The sequence below is a fragment of the Arachis ipaensis genome, chromosome B8 (genome assembly GCF_059453495.1).
Source record: "Arachis ipaensis isolate K30076 ecotype BB chromosome B8, ASM5945349v1, whole genome shotgun sequence".
Classification (NCBI taxonomy): domain Eukaryota; kingdom Viridiplantae; phylum Streptophyta; class Magnoliopsida; order Fabales; family Fabaceae; genus Arachis; species Arachis ipaensis.
In genome coordinates, this window is record NC_142443.1 from 120,300,323 (window position 1) to 120,318,451 (window position 18,129).

The window sequence follows — 18,129 nt, forward strand, 5'->3', positions numbered from 1 at the left end:
CACCCCAGGCATTATTAAAGCAATAGATGATTGTTTTTGGCAATCGAAGGAATGCTCGGCAGAAAAAGGAACTTGTGAAAGTGAATTAAAATGGCCGTATCTAATAAAAATTCCAGGTACATAGTAATATCATCACTCTAAAGCATAAAAGTAGCCTGCTTCCAACTAAATCCGATGTGTCTATGCATGAAACTATATAACCAACAATTTCTAAGTGGGAGTACAAGGGTCTGCTCTGTCCAGCATTCATTTAAAAGCAGCAGACAAAACCAAATGAAGCACATATACTCGGCTATGATTCATTAGAGATAGGCCTATTTTTACAAAGCATTTATTCTTTCTACCAAAACAAAATTCGTTAAAATATAGTAACAAACAAACAGAATCCAAGACCTAGTCCATTAAATTAACCTTTGAATTTCTCAAGTCTAAGGCTTTCCCACAATCCACCCTCTTCTCTATCCATCTCTTTCTCTCTATTAACACAATTTTATTTATTAGTTGGTTTAAATCAAAATCAATTCTTGAAACTTTTTTGTCTGTGAAAAGTGAAAATTATTAAACCCAAAAGAAGAAGTGGCTACCACCTCCAACCCATTCCTCCAAGAAACAACAAGATTCCCACATTACAGCAAAAAAGAAAAAGCAAAAAGTACCATAACCCTCTTTGCAAAAATTAGTGGTTACTGGTTAGCATTATACATGTAGTGGTTAGCATTATACATGTAGTGATTAGTTTACTTGAGGTGTAACGTACTAATACAAATAGATTAAATTGAACAATGTAAAACAAGAATGCAGGACCAAAATCAAAGGAGATGAACAAAAATCCATATTATTTCTTTTGGTAAACCAATCAAAGCTCAACATATTGAATGCACTAGGTGTATGATCCACGACATTGACAATGTAGTTCAGATACCATAGATTATATGTATACATTAGAAAGTGAACCACTGTGAAGAACAGATAATTAGAACAACAATTCTCCATTCAAATCATATAAATAAATTAAGTCCTAACCAATCAAAAAATGAACCACAGTGAAGAAGAAACTTACAGCAGGATCCGTTGAAATGAAGAGTTCAATAATGAGAGACTTTTAAAATCTGCACATTTTCAATCCATTGAAATGATTAAGTTAGAAGCATACTAATGAAGGAAAAAAACAGAACAAATCCAAAAAATGGAAAAAACCCAGGAGAAAACTCAGAACTCAGAACCAAGGGCAAGGAGGAGGCTGACCTCAATTGATGAGTTCCGGCGAGCCACCGACGAAAGAAGAAGAGAACCGAAAAAGAGATACTCCGGCGGCAAGAATGGGAGGTCGAGGCAGAGGGACAGAGTCGCAAATCAAAGTGAAGACTCGAAGAGGCATAGGTCCAACGAACCACCGGCGAGCTCCGGCGAGAAGCAAAAGAGAAGAATTGTTGACGGCAGCCGGCGGCATACAGAGGAGAATCGGCGAAGAGTGAGTTCGAAGAGACGAAGTGATTTTTGAAATTAGGTTTTGAAATTAGGTTTTCTTTTAATTTGGTTTTGGTTAACCGGTTAAAAACCGGTCTTTTTAATTTGGTTAACCAATTTTAAAAAATATGAATAACGTATTAAAATTGTTTTATTAAATTGGTTAACCAAAATGTGGTTAACCAGTAGGCAGCTTCCTCAACTTCACGCTCTTTCCGCTGTTTATAATAATCTAAATCCACAACTACCAACATTATGATTATCAATACAATAATTCTATAATCAACCCGAAAATACATACTAACAATAACCAAAAAATAAAAAAAAAAACACATACTTAACCGAAATATTCTTTGATGACAAGGAAAAAAGGAAGAAAAACCATATATATAGTTGCAAAAATGAGACAATCATCAAGAAGGACCGACACTCTTACTGTCTTCACTCTCTAAAAGTTGTTGTTGTTGTAGTTGCTGCTGCTGTTGTAATACTTGTAGTTGCTGCTGTTGTTGTAATACTTGTAGTTCTAGTTGTTGTTGTTGTTGGGTCAACGGTAGTTCTTGCTGCTGTGATGGGAACAGCAACTGGCCCCCAAGAGGGTAGTGATGTTGAGTTGCAAGACCAACGTAATTTAAACCTACTCCATGCTGTGCTTGTTGTTGCAACTGTCGATGATAACTTCTACCATTGTCAAATGTCTCCAAACCCATACAAGCTGCCATCTCACCTCCTTGACCACCTGAAGATGCACCCATGTGGCCAAACACTCCACATCCACTGACATCGCCGTAGGGCCGCCGCAGCCGCAACAGGTTCAATCCCAGCAGCAGCATTGTGTCTTAGATACTCCTGTTGCTGTTGCTGGACATAATTCCTCATCATTATAGCTTGCTGCTGTTCTCGGATTGCCGCAGCAGCAGCAAGTTGCTGGGCCTCCAACAACTCTTGCTGCCCTGGGTCCAGCTTCGGGTCAGCAGCACCACCACCACCCAATGACCCATTATGCTGTATAGCTGGCATAAAAAACGGTGCATCATCTGGGCAGTCAGATAGGCCCAAATGGGCTGAAGACTGTACAACATCTAGACCGTAGGATGGGCCTAAAATGGGTGAATACTGTACAACATTCGGACTGCAGGGAGGACCTAAATGGTCGGCAGGTGAAGACAGAGGCTTTTCCTGAGGGTTGAATGGACCTTGAATGGCTTGTGGGTTGATGTAGGCGCTAAGTTCTCTCTTGGCATTAGCGAGGAGGGCACGTCTCTGGCGGAGTTTCTTCTGTAGGATGCAGACTTGGAGGGTGCAGCCATAGACCGGGTCGCATTGGCGTGCTTCCGCCTCGAACGCAAGGGACTCCACCGCTTCCTCGCGCTGGGATGGAGGTAGCTCGTTGAGGATCTTGCCGACGTTGCTGGCGCCGAAGACACGGTGGACACATTCGAAGCGCTGTGGGTTGTTCGCTGGGAAGTACGGTGCAAAAATGCACTCCGGTGTGCACTTCCGACGAAGGAACTTACATGCAGCGCATGGTGTAGTCGTCGATGACATTCCTCTTTCTTTTTTATTCTTCTCTGCATACAATTGAATTCGATTCTGTTACTATTATTGTTTTGTTTCTTGAAATAAAGAATATGATTTGAAATTCAAATGACCTAAATTGATGAACAAAATTATCGATCAAATTTCATAACTATACGAGTTTGTTGAGAACATCAACAGGTTAAAACTGTAAAATTATAGTTTTTTACCATTAAAAGCTTAGCACCTCGAGGTGGTCGGAGAAGGCAAGGAGGAGGCGACGACGGCAAGGTGGAGGCGAGGCCGTAGGAAGGTTGGCGGGTGCGGCAGCGAACACAGAGAGTCACTCAAAGCATTACCTGGAGAGGGTGGTTGGAATTGCAACAATAAGAATTCAATCCCCTGTATACCCTAGTCTTTTTCTTAAGAATTCACTCAAGATTCAAGAATGATCTCTTTTTAAGGTTTGGAATAAATATTCATTTCAGAATTTTAATTTTTATATTTGTTTTATTTGTAAATAAAAATCAAACGTAATTTCATTTTCAAATCAATTTAGTCACCAAAAAAAATTTTTAAATCAATTTTAATAATAATTATATTTAATGTTTGAAATATAAAAAATATTTTTATTTATAAATAAATATTCAATAAAAATTGTTTGTTAGAGTAATAGATTTGTAAAAAAAATTCACTCATTTAAAAGTAATTTCGAATAAAAAATTAAATTCACATCTATTAATATATATAATTATTTTATATTATAGAATTGAATTTTAAATAAAAATAAAATTTTTAACGAAATAATTTTTTTTATTCTAAAAAACTTTTCAAACATGCTAAAACGATATATATTTTCCAAGGTTGCGAGAACCAGACCAGTCAATAAACCGGTGAGATTATTGATTCAATGGTTTATTGGTTCGATCGGAATTTAACCGAAATTCAACCAGTTTAATTAAATATTAAATAAAATTATTAAAAAACTTAAAAATAATTTCAAATATATAAATTCACTATTCTAACTTAATAAAAATTAAAATTTTACATAATAAATTATCCATAACTTAATGTTAGAGGTTCACAAACAACTTCAAACAAAGTTTACAAGTCACCAAAAAAACATCAAAAGTATAACTAAAATCATGAATAAATAACAATAACCTCAACAACCAATTACCTCAGAAAATCAAAAATAAAAAATAACCTCGGAAAATCATGAACGAATAAATAACCTCAGATAATAAAAAATCATGAATCCAAAATAACCTAAGAAAATCATGAATTCAGCAACCAAAATCATGAAGTCCAGCAAAACAAATAAATCATGAACAAATAACTTCAGAAAAACAAATAAATCATGAACAAATAACCTCAAAATCATGAATTCAGCAAACAAATAAATCATGAACAAATAACAAATAAATCATGAACAAATAACAAATAAATCAAAATCATGAATCCAGCAAACAAATAAATCAGAGAATCATGAACAGAAAATCAGAAGGCGGCGAGGAGGAATAACAGAGTATTACTTACCGGCGGCGAGCAACGGCGACGACAGAGGAGGCGAGCTCGGCGATGACAAGGACGCGGTGGGGGCTGCGGTGGTTGCGGGAGGCTGCTGTGGCTTCGGTGGTTGCGGGTCGCTGCTGTGGCTGCGGGACGCAGTGGCAGTGGGCTGCTCTGTTGGTGGTGGTGGCTTCTAGGGTTCTCAGAGAAGAGAGATGAGTCGCTACTGACGGAAGAAGATGGGTAAATGGGGATTTAGGATTCAGCATTCGTTTAGCCTTTCTTCTCTCCCTTTTTATTTATAAATAAATATTCAATAAAAATTGTTTTTTAGAGTAATAGATTTGTAAAAAAAATTCACTCATTTAAAAGTAATATATTATAATTATTTTATATTATAGAATTAAATTTTAAATAAAAATAAAATTTTTAACGAAATAATTTTTTTTATTCTAAAACTTTTCAAACATGCTAAAACGATATATATTCACTATATATATATATTGATTATTAAAATGGACTTTTCTATCGGTCCCATTGTCTATATTAAAAAGATATTGTTGACAATGTTATTTTTATAGAAAATTAAAATTACTCATAAAAAATCATATTGTGCAAATTAGTTATCTACTTCTATAAAAATCTAAAATTATCTTTAAAAGATAATGTTATATTAACAAATTAAAATTACACAATTTTTTAATATATTTGGAAAAAAAATAAGCGTTTAGGTATAAATACTTTTTTTCATGAATAATATTTTCAACGCCGTTATTTCCATTTTTGTTAGTTCCATAACCCCTTTTAGGTAAATTTGGTACCTTTCACTCATATTTCTCTCAACATTTATGAATTGACAAACATTATTTCTCATGTATATCTCTGTCTGATTTTGAATAAGACAGCAGTAACTGATTTTAATGAGTTCATGAAATCTATTTTATATGTAAAATAACTGCCATGTAGGAAGGGGTAAATTAGGTAAAGGAAAATCAAAGCACGCAAAGGGACACACTCACACACACACACACACTTACTTTGACAGCCAAAGAAGATACAGACAGATTATGGAACATGTTCATGTTTCTATATGTCTTCTTATAGTTGCAAATCCAATGAAGTGGATCATGCTAATCATTATGGTTTTCAGTTTAAGTTTCAGGTTCAATCGGGAAATTAAATTAAATATTGCTATCTAATTTGATGAAAAGACAATAATGCTTTCTTAGAAGACAGGTACCATGTTGTACTTACACTCCATATAATTCTATCTTAATGCGAGTTATGTCTAAGCCATGTACTTCCAAAGATTGTCTTTATTAGAAATTTTCTTGATGCACCTATGTGCAAAACAGAGATAGCTACAGAAGCAAATTCACACACCAGAACAGATTCAGGGACCAATTTTTCCAGTTTTCATCCGAAATTCAAATTTGACCCTCTCTAATTCCCAAGCAGATTATCACCACTTCCACTGCTAGATAGCTGATGAAGTATCCTTTTGACCTTTTCTAATCAAAGTTGTAGAAAAGTTGTAGATATAGCCTTACATTAGACAAGTCAACTATAGTACATGTGAATGCATGATGAAACAATAGTTCATCAAAGAATTCAGACTACCAAAATTCACCTAGAAATTTCATGCAGTATTACTTCATCCCAATATCCCAAATTACTTAAATTACATTAGATAGCTAACAAGGTATCCAATTCCATATGGTGATCTAAATATAAAAAGCAAAGTAACTCTATAATTTTCCTTTTAAAAGAGAAGAAAACATAAGTCAGAAGCATACTAGTTCAGGACTCTATACAAAATGGTAGCAGAAATACGCATTAAAATTTGTGACAGAGCATCATTTAAAGGTAAACAAAAGATTGCCTAACCAATTACACCAGGAAAACATAGAAACCCTGACCTTGGAGTAGCCAAAATCACATATCTTCAAACGTGGTGCTGGGCTTCCATCCAGCAAAGTGTTCTCCAACTTCAGGTCCCGGTGACAAACTTGCTTCAAGAATAAATAATTTAACAAGAGACTGATAGATCAGATTTGATGTTGGGAAGACTAATACTTAACCTAAAGTCCTAAACTACAGTCCAGAACTGGTGTAGATAGAATACAATTTAAATCAGCCAGTGGAAAAAGAGGAGTTACCATTGCATGGCAGTAGCTGACCCCAGATATGAGTTGTTGAAAGAAGAAACGAGCCTGCAGCATATGAAAATGGGTTGGCAAGTTAGATATGGAACAAATATGATTGAAAAACTGGCCAGTGTAGAAACATTAAATAAATAGTGTAAGAACCTCATCCTCAGAGAAACGCCCAGCATTGCAGATTCGCTCAAACAGTTCTCCTCCAGATGCATATTCCATAATGGCCAGATGCGTAGGTGTTAGAATAACCTGAGTGAAATTACATATAAGGTCAAGTATCGTTCACCCACTTCAATACAGATACAATGTCAATGTGTAAAGTACACCAACCTCCTTAAACCTAACAATGTTAGGGTGTCTCAAAGACCTGTGATTAATGACTTCTCTCTTGACATTTTCATCAATCTGCGCCACACAATAAAAAGATAGGGGAGATGAGTCCAGCACTAAGTAATAGATCCCAAAGAAAATGGTGATTAAAAAAATCTGGGAACTATTGAATCACAATGGTCCATCTCAAAGTTCATGAATACTCGAGAAAGTGACAATATGTAAACCCATAAATGAATTGAACCATAAATCATCTAAACCAGTCCCTGTTACTCAGTTCAAGGTTTGAAGTCTGGCGTTTGATGCAAAATAAACCAATCCAACATGGACCAACTTCCACCTGACCCTACCCTAAAACCCCTTCCATTATCAGAGCAGCCAAATATAACTGGTAAACGCAGAAAAATCGATCAGTGCTGCTGCTTATTAACTCAAACAAACTGTGACACCATTTTCCATCATCAAAATAACAAGCCACAAATTTTTAATCTTAGCTTATTGCGCTTTGCGCACATCCACACCTACCGATCAAACATGTCCACAATTGAGCATCATCTCATACAAGGATTGAGATCTTTTAAACCGCGTTTTGCACTATAAAATTAAATATATAGATAAATCCATAAAATCCGAAAGCCGTGAATAACAAAACATGGATTAGTTAGACCACCCACTATTTTTTCTCCCATTTCCTTGGTCACCTTGCAAAACCCATGAATAATTTAATAAGCTCGTTAAAATTGAAAACGAGAAAATAAAGAAAAACCGGAGGATAAAACGTACGAAACTTTAATTTCCATAGCTCAAAATTTGTAAGAAAACCAAAAACAGAAAATAAAATCACACACCAACTAACCAAAGCACTTAAACAAAAATAGAAACCATAAACACAGCATAATAGTATATATACAAATATACATATTCATATACATCATACGTCAGCAACTAAAAGACGAACTCATCCGGCACCGAAAAAATCATGTGATAAAGTCTTCCTTTTTCTTCCCCCTTTCGTTACCGAAAACGTTGAAAAGGAAAAGAAATTTTCCAAAATAAGTAGAAATAAAAGTGAAAATATCTAGGGAGAAAAAGGCAAAAAGATGATAATAAAGAGGTTAATTAAAAACTATAACGAACCTTGTCGCCGCGTTCGATGTACTTAACAGCAACGAGCTCCTTGGTCTAATTATCCTGCATCAATCTTGCGATGCCGAAGTTTCCGGACCCGATGTCACGGACCAGATCGTAACGGTCGCTGTCGTGCATGATCGGCATGTCCATGCCGGGTCCGACGGTAACCGCCGCCCGATCCATCGTCGTTTAGATCAACACGACGCAACAGAACCTTAGGCAAAACGGTGTTACATTAGAGAGAGAAAGGGAGGGGGGGCCCAATAATTAATACGGCGTCGTTTTGGGGTTGGAGGTGGAAGGATGGTTACTGGTTTTGGGATGTGGGAAATGGGATGCTGATTATTGGGGAAAAGGGGGGAAGGGAATAAGATAAAGTGTGGATTGGGTTGGAAAGGAAGCAAAGTGCAGATGGGGTTGGAGAGTAGAATGAGACTGCAAAAGGATGTCGTTTTTGGTCAGTGCACTCTCTTTTTGTTAGAGTATGTGTATCCGAATGATGATGACGCAGGTTGTGCTCTGTTGCCTCGTAAGCAATGTTGTTGGTTTTTGCTCTCACCTTGCTCCCCGCTGTTTACTCAGTTAGGCGAAAGAACAAAGAGACAACCTATGTTAGGACACCTTTAAATAATTGGAATTAGAATTCAATTTTATCAATAAATGAAATTCTAAAGAAATGGAATTCAATTCCATAGTTTGAAATAACCAACTCATTTAACAAGATAAAATTAAATTTTATTGTTTAGAATAATTTATTAATGAATTATATTATTTTTCTAAGATATTTTTATCTCTCAATAAATATTAAGTATAATTTTATTTATCAATTAAATTAGATAATATAATTATATAAATTACTTATAAGTAAAATTGGTCTAATACAACTTCACTAATTAGATCCATCTCACCCATAAAATTATGATAGGTAGAATTTTTTAAAAAATGAGAAATTTAAATTATTTTTTAAAAAAAAAATCAACATCTCATAATTTTTTTATTTTTTTTTTCTATAATTTTATTTGTGTGTGATTATGACAGTCATTTGATACGATCAAAACAGTAAAATTAAAAATGAGATAACCCCATAAGCCATAAACATAACAAAGTTTAATTTAAAACAAAATACTCATAATCCATATCAATAAATCAACCTCACATGACCCTCATAGAAGTTTTGAATTTCCATCACGCTAAACATAACATAAAAGTCTAAATAGTAGAGATTTCATCATACTAAGTATAACATAAAAAAGGAACATTAGTTTAAATCTAAAAACATTGCCACAAATTTCTAAAACTCAAAATCCATTTTTTCCCTCAACCATTCAAGACGAAACTCTTTCGCTAAGCCAAAAAATACTCCAAGAAGAGTATGATGAGTAACAAACCATTCAAGAGCTTCACAAAATGAGCGACCCTGCAAACCTAATTTAGTTAAAGCTTCCCTCATATCAGATGTCTTCCAAACTTCAGGATGCGAACTTATGATAGCATTTGCAATATCTTTCATTGCCATAGTCATGTCTTTCATGTCTTGAGAATACTCGTCTATTATTGTCACTTTTCTTTTTTTACCTTTAGCAGATGAGGTATTAGACACCGATGGAATAGATGATGATGGAGCTTGTGAGGTTGGGCTTGCTGGCATACTTTCATAATCAAAGGGATTAAAATTCTCCAAATGCACCTCATTGTTTGCTTGCATTTCATCAATGTCATCAATATTAACGTGTGTATCTTCCTTTTCCCATCTTCTCACTTTTTGTTTACCGGTCTCAACCCGTATTCCATTTGCTATATCTTTATCATAAATCTCTTTAAGAATTTTCAAGTGATAAAGATTTTTTCCTCTAATAGCTTTAAACTTAGGATTTGCCTATACAAAAATTAATAAAATAATTCATATCAAAATATCAAATAAAATAAATAATATTAATATTAAAATAGACAAATATATATATAAAAAAGAAAATATACAAATCGAGCATAAAGATTTTCACACATCAGGTATAGCTTCAAATGTTTTGGTTGTATCATTTCATCCTACCCCACTCTTTTAATTAATTTATTTTGCTAAAACCATTTGTTCCTTGAGAGTCTTCAAACGATTTAGAACTTTACTCTTATTAATGCTCACAGAAAATTTCTCATTAATTTCCTCCACCACCTTTCTATAAGATTCACCGAAAAAGTTCTATCTTCCTTTTGACCCTTATTCTTTTGCTCCTTAAGAACTTCAAGCATTAAGCCATCCATTTCCATGGTCCATTTAAAGTAGGTATCACACTCATTTTTTCCTTCAACATCACTAACTTTTTCGGAATCCATATCACCACCTATTGTTATATCACAAGTAAAAAAAGTAGAAGTACAATTATCACAATAAATCTAAATTAAAATAATAAACAACAATTTATTAAACAAATACATTACATAAAATTGAAGTATTTAACGTATTTCACAAATAACAAGAGTATATGATATATGTAAATCTAACTAATACATAAACTTATGTTCAATTCAAAACAACCAGAATAAACAAATGTTCACACGTACACAAAATAATAAGAAATTGCATTTATTTCAGATTCTATCATATTAGATACCTATATAATATCAAAGTAATAAAGAAATGGTATGTTGATGATAATAAAGAAATAGAATGACATTGCATTGGATAGGAAAAGGATACATGTTTAAAGAAAGAAACTTAGTTTCTTCTTATACCCAAAAAAATCATCGCATGAAAGGGATGACATCAGAATCACAAACCCATACAAAAACCTTGAAAATTAATTAACAGTAAAAGGCTCAAAACAAAATAGTCATTCCATCCAAAATTGTAATCCATGTGTCAAAATATTTTTCATCGAGAACGATTCTTTAATTGAGTCCTATCCAATTTAACATGGGAGCAACAAAATAATCTATAATAAAATAGCCTGTGATTTACATAAAACAATACACCACACTATAATAATCACCAAACAGTAGCAACAAAACCAATTATATATGAGAACCGCGGGCTAAAAATAAAATCATGAGTTGTTGTGGGTATGAGCATGAAGAAGTGATCAGTCATCAAACAGATTGGAATCGCGTACTCAAAATAAAAACAAAAATTGAAGATTATGACCATCAGCAATAACAAGCCAAAAAATCATGACAATTTATGAAACTAGAAATCAAATTAGACATTTCATCAAACAGATTGTGCACATTAAACAAATACACAAATTTAGAGTATGGGTAATAAATTTTTGCCAAAGTAATCAACATTCCTCTATCTCTAATTCCAGCTCCTAGCAATTGACAGAGTGAAGAGTTTGCATTGCTCGAAGAGGAAGGCTTCACGGCACTGCAACAAAGAGCTTGCACCTTGTCAGAGAATGGTGAAAGTAGTGAACAACCCTGACGAACACGAACAGGGTTTCACGGTGTGCAGTTTCAATCCTCCAACAAATAAGCAAAATAGGGTTAAAGAAAGTGAAGGGATTATGGAATATTATAATTTGGACAGGGTATTTTTGATATTGCACAGTTTAAGTGAGATTTAGGTGAGAATTGATTTTGAAATCAAACCAAAGTAGATTTGATTTGTAAATGGGGGTAAAATGAGAATTGGAATTCTCACCGGAATTCAACTTCATGTTTTTTTTCTATTCCAAAGCAAGGAATAGAATTCAATTCATCTATGACTTCAAATCAGATGCATTCCAAATAGGCTGTTAGATTTTAGTAAAGTTTTATTCTTTATAAATTCTTAAGATTTAACTCTATCGACAAGATTGATCTCTTTGTTATTTTCAAATGGAATAATTTGTTTGTGTTTGTGATTTTTTTAATTTAATTAAAAAATTCTAAGAAACCAACTATAGTATATGTAACACTCTTACTTTTAACATTTCATGATCGTACTAAAAGTCCAGACGTTACTTACCTCTAATTCGATAATTTAATATTATAATTATTTAATATTGTGTCTTCGCGAATATAAACCGAATCCTTAGTTACGAAATCGAAAAGTCTTTAATTTAATTCACTTAATCACATAATTATATTCACTTAATAATATATACATAAATTTATTCAAAACTTTCCAAATACAAGTCTTACCCCTCTAAAATCTCAAAATGACAATTGACGAGGGATAAAATCTCAACTAAACCAACAAACAAGAATATACAAACATTCATATGAAGCTTGTAGATTAATCATGGCTTCGCGCCAAAACTTCCTGAACCACGTGACTCGCATTACCCATTACTTATCAACATTAAGTTGGCCATACTTAACATCAACAGATATGCAACGGTAAGTTAACAGCGTTAATTACTAGACAGTCATATGCATAAAGCTCTAATTCTTGTTATCTGGACAAGACCTATAACATGACAGACACTCAGAGAATGCAATGAATCATAGTCAGTCCATTCCCAAGGATCTAATTAGGATGAACTGCTCTGATACCATAATGTAGCACCCTATCATATAGAGCCTTACACTTAAGTCGTAAAATAGAGGTGGCGAGGTATTACGACCTCTAAAAGTAAAATACGCATATAAATATAGTTGAAAGAATTCTTCTCTAGAAACCTTGAAGAATAAGCTAAACAAAAGCGAAAACAGAAAATCGTGCCATACTCGCAAGGTTATTCGTAAAATGGATAGGCGAGATCAAAAGAAGGCTAAAAACATAATATACATATCAGAATTTCAAAACACAGATATCAAACACCAGACTCGACCTGCGAAACTAAGGCCAGGCAGAGTATACATACATAACCAAAAGTTTTCCCCAAAACATAAATAAAACACCTGTTTCTCCAAAAGTAACCTCTAAGAGGGCAAAATACAAAATATACATGCGGAGATTCTATATACATATATACATAGCCTAAAACAAAATATAACAGGCCAAAAGACAGTTCTTTGCTTGTAAGGAGGGTCTCCAGACGCTCAACATGGTGTCTCTCGACCGTGCATCTAAAAACAACAGAATATATATGGAATGAGAACCGGATGTTCTCAGCATGGTAAAGGTGCCCGTATAGTTAATATAAAAGGTTCCGGAAAAGTCAAAGACATTCCTTGAACTCTGACACTCAGATTTCAGCTTAAAGATTCAACTAAACCAGAAATTAGGTAAGTTATCTAAGGTATTCAAGTTCTGAATCTAACTTTAATCTAATACTTCACTTTTTGTCTCCTCCAATCCTCCGAATCACCGGTGGAACAACCCCCCCTCACACCTCTGCCAAGAGGGGTCTGTCAAAAAACATACACATACAATTCAAGCAAGAAAAACACAGATAGATGAGCAATTACAACAAGTAGAACAAGTAGCAGATAAGCAGAGTTAAACAGTTAAGCAAATCAAAATAATGCACACTCAAGCAAAACAAACAAATGCGTATGATGTATGCCTGTCCTATGGCTGATGAGTCTCATCTGTCGGTTATACAGCCAACTCGACATGTCCTGGTAGTTAACCATTGGACAATCTCTCTGTGCACGCATCCCCAAGCTCAAAAATAATATCCATGGAGTCTAACTCCAAGCTCAAATATAATATTCCATGGAATCAAACTCCAAACTCAACAATATAATATTCCATGGAGTCAAACTCCAAACTCAATAATATTCCATGGAGTCAAACTCTAAACTCAAATATAATATAATATTCAAAATCCATATATATATATATATATATCATGGGGAGTTAAAGTACCCGGTCACATCTTGCGACAGAGGGTCACCAATTAGTCTCAACATCACTATCAGTCATCAAAAATTCATACTCAAAACTTAATTCATTCTTTTATAAATAAATCAAACTCAAAACGTAATCATTTTCTTAATAACTCAAAATCAAATCATAAAATCCTTAAACCCAAATCTTTCTAAATAACCACTTCAATCATAAAATCCTTAATCCCTAAACTACAGTCTAGAACTAGTGTAGATAGAATACAATTTAAATCAGCCAGTGAAAAAAGAGGAACATTTAGTTACCATTGCATGGCAGTAGCTGACCCCAGATATGAGTTGTTGAAAGAAGAAACGAGCATGCAGCATATGAAAATAGGTTGGCAAGTTAGATATAGAACAAATATGATTGAAAAACTGACTAGTGTAGAAACAGTAAATAAATAGTGTAAGAACCTCATCTCAGAGAAACGCCCAACATTGCAACGACGCCATAAACTTGATCACGGAATTTTGTATCTCTATAATCTTCCTTCGGCAAGTATACCGAATTGTCGTCAAGTAAAAACTCACAGAAGAGTGAGGTTTAATCCCACAGAGATTGATAGATTGAGCAACTTTAGTCAATTAGATATTCTAGTTGAACCAAGCATTAATGAGAGTTGATTGCAACAATTTAAATGGCGAAAAATGTAAATGACTTGAAATTTAAATAACTTGAAAGTAAATGACTGAAACTTAAAGTGCAGAATTATAAAGTCCTTGGAAAGTAAATTGCAGGAAATCAAAAAATTGGAAATTAAAAGGAAATGGGGCAATGAACATAAAAGTAAGAAGAATAAGAGAATGGGAAGATAAGAATAGAGAGGATCATTGGGTTCAAGAGATATTGAATTCTCCGGATCAATACATTCTCATCTCTTCCTCAATCATACAACTCATTGATCTCTTGGCAATCTTGAGTGATTGAATCCCAATTCCTTGGCAATTCAATCTCTTTAAACTTAAACAATTGCCCAATTTCTTGATCTAATTGCTCATGATAAGAGATGAAGCTTGGTCACTGATTATACCACACACCTTTCTAGATCAAAGCATCGGGAGGATTATATGTCACTATATCTGACCAACCATCAATCTAGTCCAGCATGAGAAAGAATTTCTAGCATGATTTCATTATTCCTCTTCGAAGGTTTAAATGAAATCCAAGTATATTCAATCTCTCATCCAAGACAATTGAATAATTGAATGAAGAACAAAATCTTTCAAGCAAATCAAAGAGAGATGAAGAGAAGAAGAAAACAAGAATTACTATTGATCCATCAAATTACAATAGAGCTCCTTGATGAATGGATTTTTGATGGTATAGAATTTCACAAATGAATTCTCGTTGCAAGTATAGTTTCTAAACCAACAACAATCCTTTCATACAAAAGATTGTTTGTCACAAGTAACAAACCCCTAAAATTAATAACCGAAGTATTCAAACCTCGGGTCGTTCTCCCTAGGAATTGTAATGAAGTGTCTTGTTATTGGTTGTGAATTATATTTGGGGTTTTTAAGCTTTTGGACAAGAAATATAAATGGCAAAGAAAATAAACTAACAACTAACAAAGCTCTTGGCAAGATATGAGAACTAGAAGTCCTATCCTAGTTATCCTTCTCAATTGTGATGAGAATTGTTCATTGCTACCACTTAGTTAACCCTTACTAAAGAAAGGAAAGTCAAGTGGATGAATTGACTTGAGCCACAAGTCCTAGCCAACTCCCAAGGAAAGACTAGCTTTAGTGCACTCCAAACCAATTAGCAATCTCTCCAATTATCAATCAACAAAGGAATTAGATAACTCAAGTGTCACTAATTACTCTACCTAGGCCAAGAGGAACAAAATCTAACTAATAGCTATAAGAGACATTTCATCAAAAACATAGAGTGCAATACAAGTGAACACATAAATTTGCAAGAATTAAAGAGAGATCTAACTACAAAGGCAAGAGGTCCACAATAGAAAACTAAATCAATCATGAAACAACAAAGAACTTACCAATTGCATTGAAGGAGAAATGTAGATCTACAAAAGAGAATTCACAAACTACAAACAAAGGAATTACATTAGAAGAAGAATCCTACAAGTGCAATAGAGGAGAGGAACGAAAATTAGAAGAGAGAATAAGAAGAAATAGATCTAGATCTAAGAACTAATCTAATCCTAATCCTAGAGAGAAGAGAGAGCTTCTCTCTCTAGAAACTAACTACAAAGCTAAACTAAACTAATGGTAACTAACACATGTTTCCCTCTTCACTCCTTGGGTTAAATAGCATCAGAAATGAGTTGGATTGGGCCCACAAGGCTTTAGAATTCGTTGGCCACGTTTTGCTTTAAGTGAACTAGGTGGCAGCAACGGCGCGTGCGCGTACTTTGCACGTGCGCGCCACCATACGTGTAGCAACTATGGCAAATCTTATATCGTTTCGAAGTCCCGGATGTTAGCTTTCCAACCCAACTGGAACCGCATCATTTGGACCTCTGTAGCTCAAGTTATGGCCGATTAAGTGCGAAGAGGTCGGCTTGACAGCTTTCCGGTTCTTTCATTTCTTCATGAGTTCTCCAACTTTTCATGCTTTCTTTCTTCATTCCCTTGATCCAATCTTTGCCTCCTAAACCTTAAATCACTTAACAAACATATCAAGGCATCTAATAGAATCAAGGTGAATTAAATTTAGCTATTTTGAGTCTTAAAAAGCATGTTTTCACATTCAAGCACAATTAAAGGAGAATATACAAAACCATGCTATTTCTTGAATAAATATGGGTAAAAGGTGATAAAATCCCCAAAAATCAATACAAGATAAACCGTCAAATTGGGGTTTGTCAACCTCCCCACACTTAAACCAAGCATGTCCTCATGCTTAAGCCAAGAGAAAGCAAAGGGCATCAACATTTATTCAATGTAACCTATCTATATGCAACTATCTAAATGAATGCAAGTGCTTGGTCAAAATAAATCAATTCCCAAGAAACATATATGCACAAGGGCTAAGGACTAGCAAGTCTAATCCACAATTGAATTGAGTTATTAAATATTTTTACAAACTTGCATGAAGAATGATGATCATGGTTGAAAACATGTAATTGAGCATCAAACCCTCACCGGTTGTGTTTGCACTCTATTTGCTCAAGTGTTTAGGGTTGATTCACTCAATTCTCCTCTATTTCATGCTTTCCAAGATTTGTTTTTCTTCTAACAATCAACATTTATTTCATGCATGCATACAAGTATCATGAGGTCTTTTCATTGGTTGTAATGGGGCTAGGGTCAAGGTAGGATGCATATTTGGTCAAGTGAGCTTGAAATTTGAATCTTTGTTAAGCTTAAACTTCCCACCTAACCTATGACATCCTATACAACTAAGTTCTAATCTAGCTACCCATTCTTCACTTTTTCACATACTCATGCATTTTCTTTTTCATTTCACAACACTTATGCATTGATTTTATTGGACCTTGCCTTGGGGCATTTTGTCCCCTTTTTATTATTTTTTTTCTTCTTTTTTTTCTTCTATTTTTTTTCTTTTCCATATTATTTTTTCTTTTCTTTTTCTTTTGTTTTTCTCATTTTTTTTTCTTTCTATATACAAGAGCATCAATGCATAAGGTTTTACATTTGATCAATACATGAGTATATACCCAATTCCCAATATTTTCAATAACAATACAAAATACCCTTTTATTCACCCAATGTCCCAAGGTTCCCACACTTGAATGATACTCACACACACTAGCCTAAGCTAATCAAAGATCCAAATTAAGGGACAATTATTGTTTTTCGCTTTAAGGCTTGTAATGTGCTAAAATAAGAATAAGTGGGTTAAGCGTAGGCTCAAATTTGGCTAACAAAGGAGAGTAAAAGGTAAGGTTATTTGGATAAGTGAGCTAATAAAATGATGGCCTCAATCATATAAATGCATGAATACAAGGAATAATGGGACATATAGATTCAAACAAATTAAAGATCACAATCATAGGAGGAGAATAATGCACACAAGAAGGAAAAATAAGTGGTTATAAGATGTAACCACACCGTTAGGCTCAAATCTCACAAGCTTGTGTTCTTAGCTCATAAATCATGTTCCACAAAATATATAATTCAAGCAAGTTCTATGAAAAGTTTTCACTCAAATCAATTGAGATGCCCTATAGATAGAAATCTTGGAAAATTTCATTATTTTGACTAAGCTTATTGTGTATACATATGCAAAAAATAAGAAAATGAAAGTAAAAATCCTAAGAACCCAAAATGA

At 34.1% G+C, this 18,129-nt stretch overlaps 1 protein-coding gene and 1 pseudogene across 2 annotated transcripts; both read right to left on the minus strand.

The window, feature by feature from the left end:
- Positions 1–1,723: 1,723 nt before the first annotated feature.
- Positions 1,724–6,000, minus strand: LOC107613313 (uncharacterized). The gene is given in 4 exon segments (XM_021109685.2): positions 1,724–2,261; positions 2,263–3,038; positions 3,233–3,344; positions 4,525–6,000. Coding segments are annotated over 2 exon segments (1,134 nt in total). The 5' UTR covers positions 3,016–3,038; positions 3,233–3,344; positions 4,525–6,000; the 3' UTR covers positions 1,724–1,880.
- Positions 4,665–8,450, minus strand: LOC107613312 (serine/threonine-protein kinase SAPK10-like; annotated as a pseudogene). Its single transcript, XR_015896411.1, has 6 exons — positions 8,124–8,450; positions 6,987–7,061; positions 6,807–6,905; positions 6,657–6,710; positions 6,417–6,509; positions 4,665–4,788 (listed from the first exon to the last, which is right to left on the minus strand). The product of XR_015896411.1 is annotated as a serine/threonine-protein kinase SAPK10-like (transcript).
- Between the last annotated feature and the right edge of the window lie 9,679 nt (positions 8,451–18,129).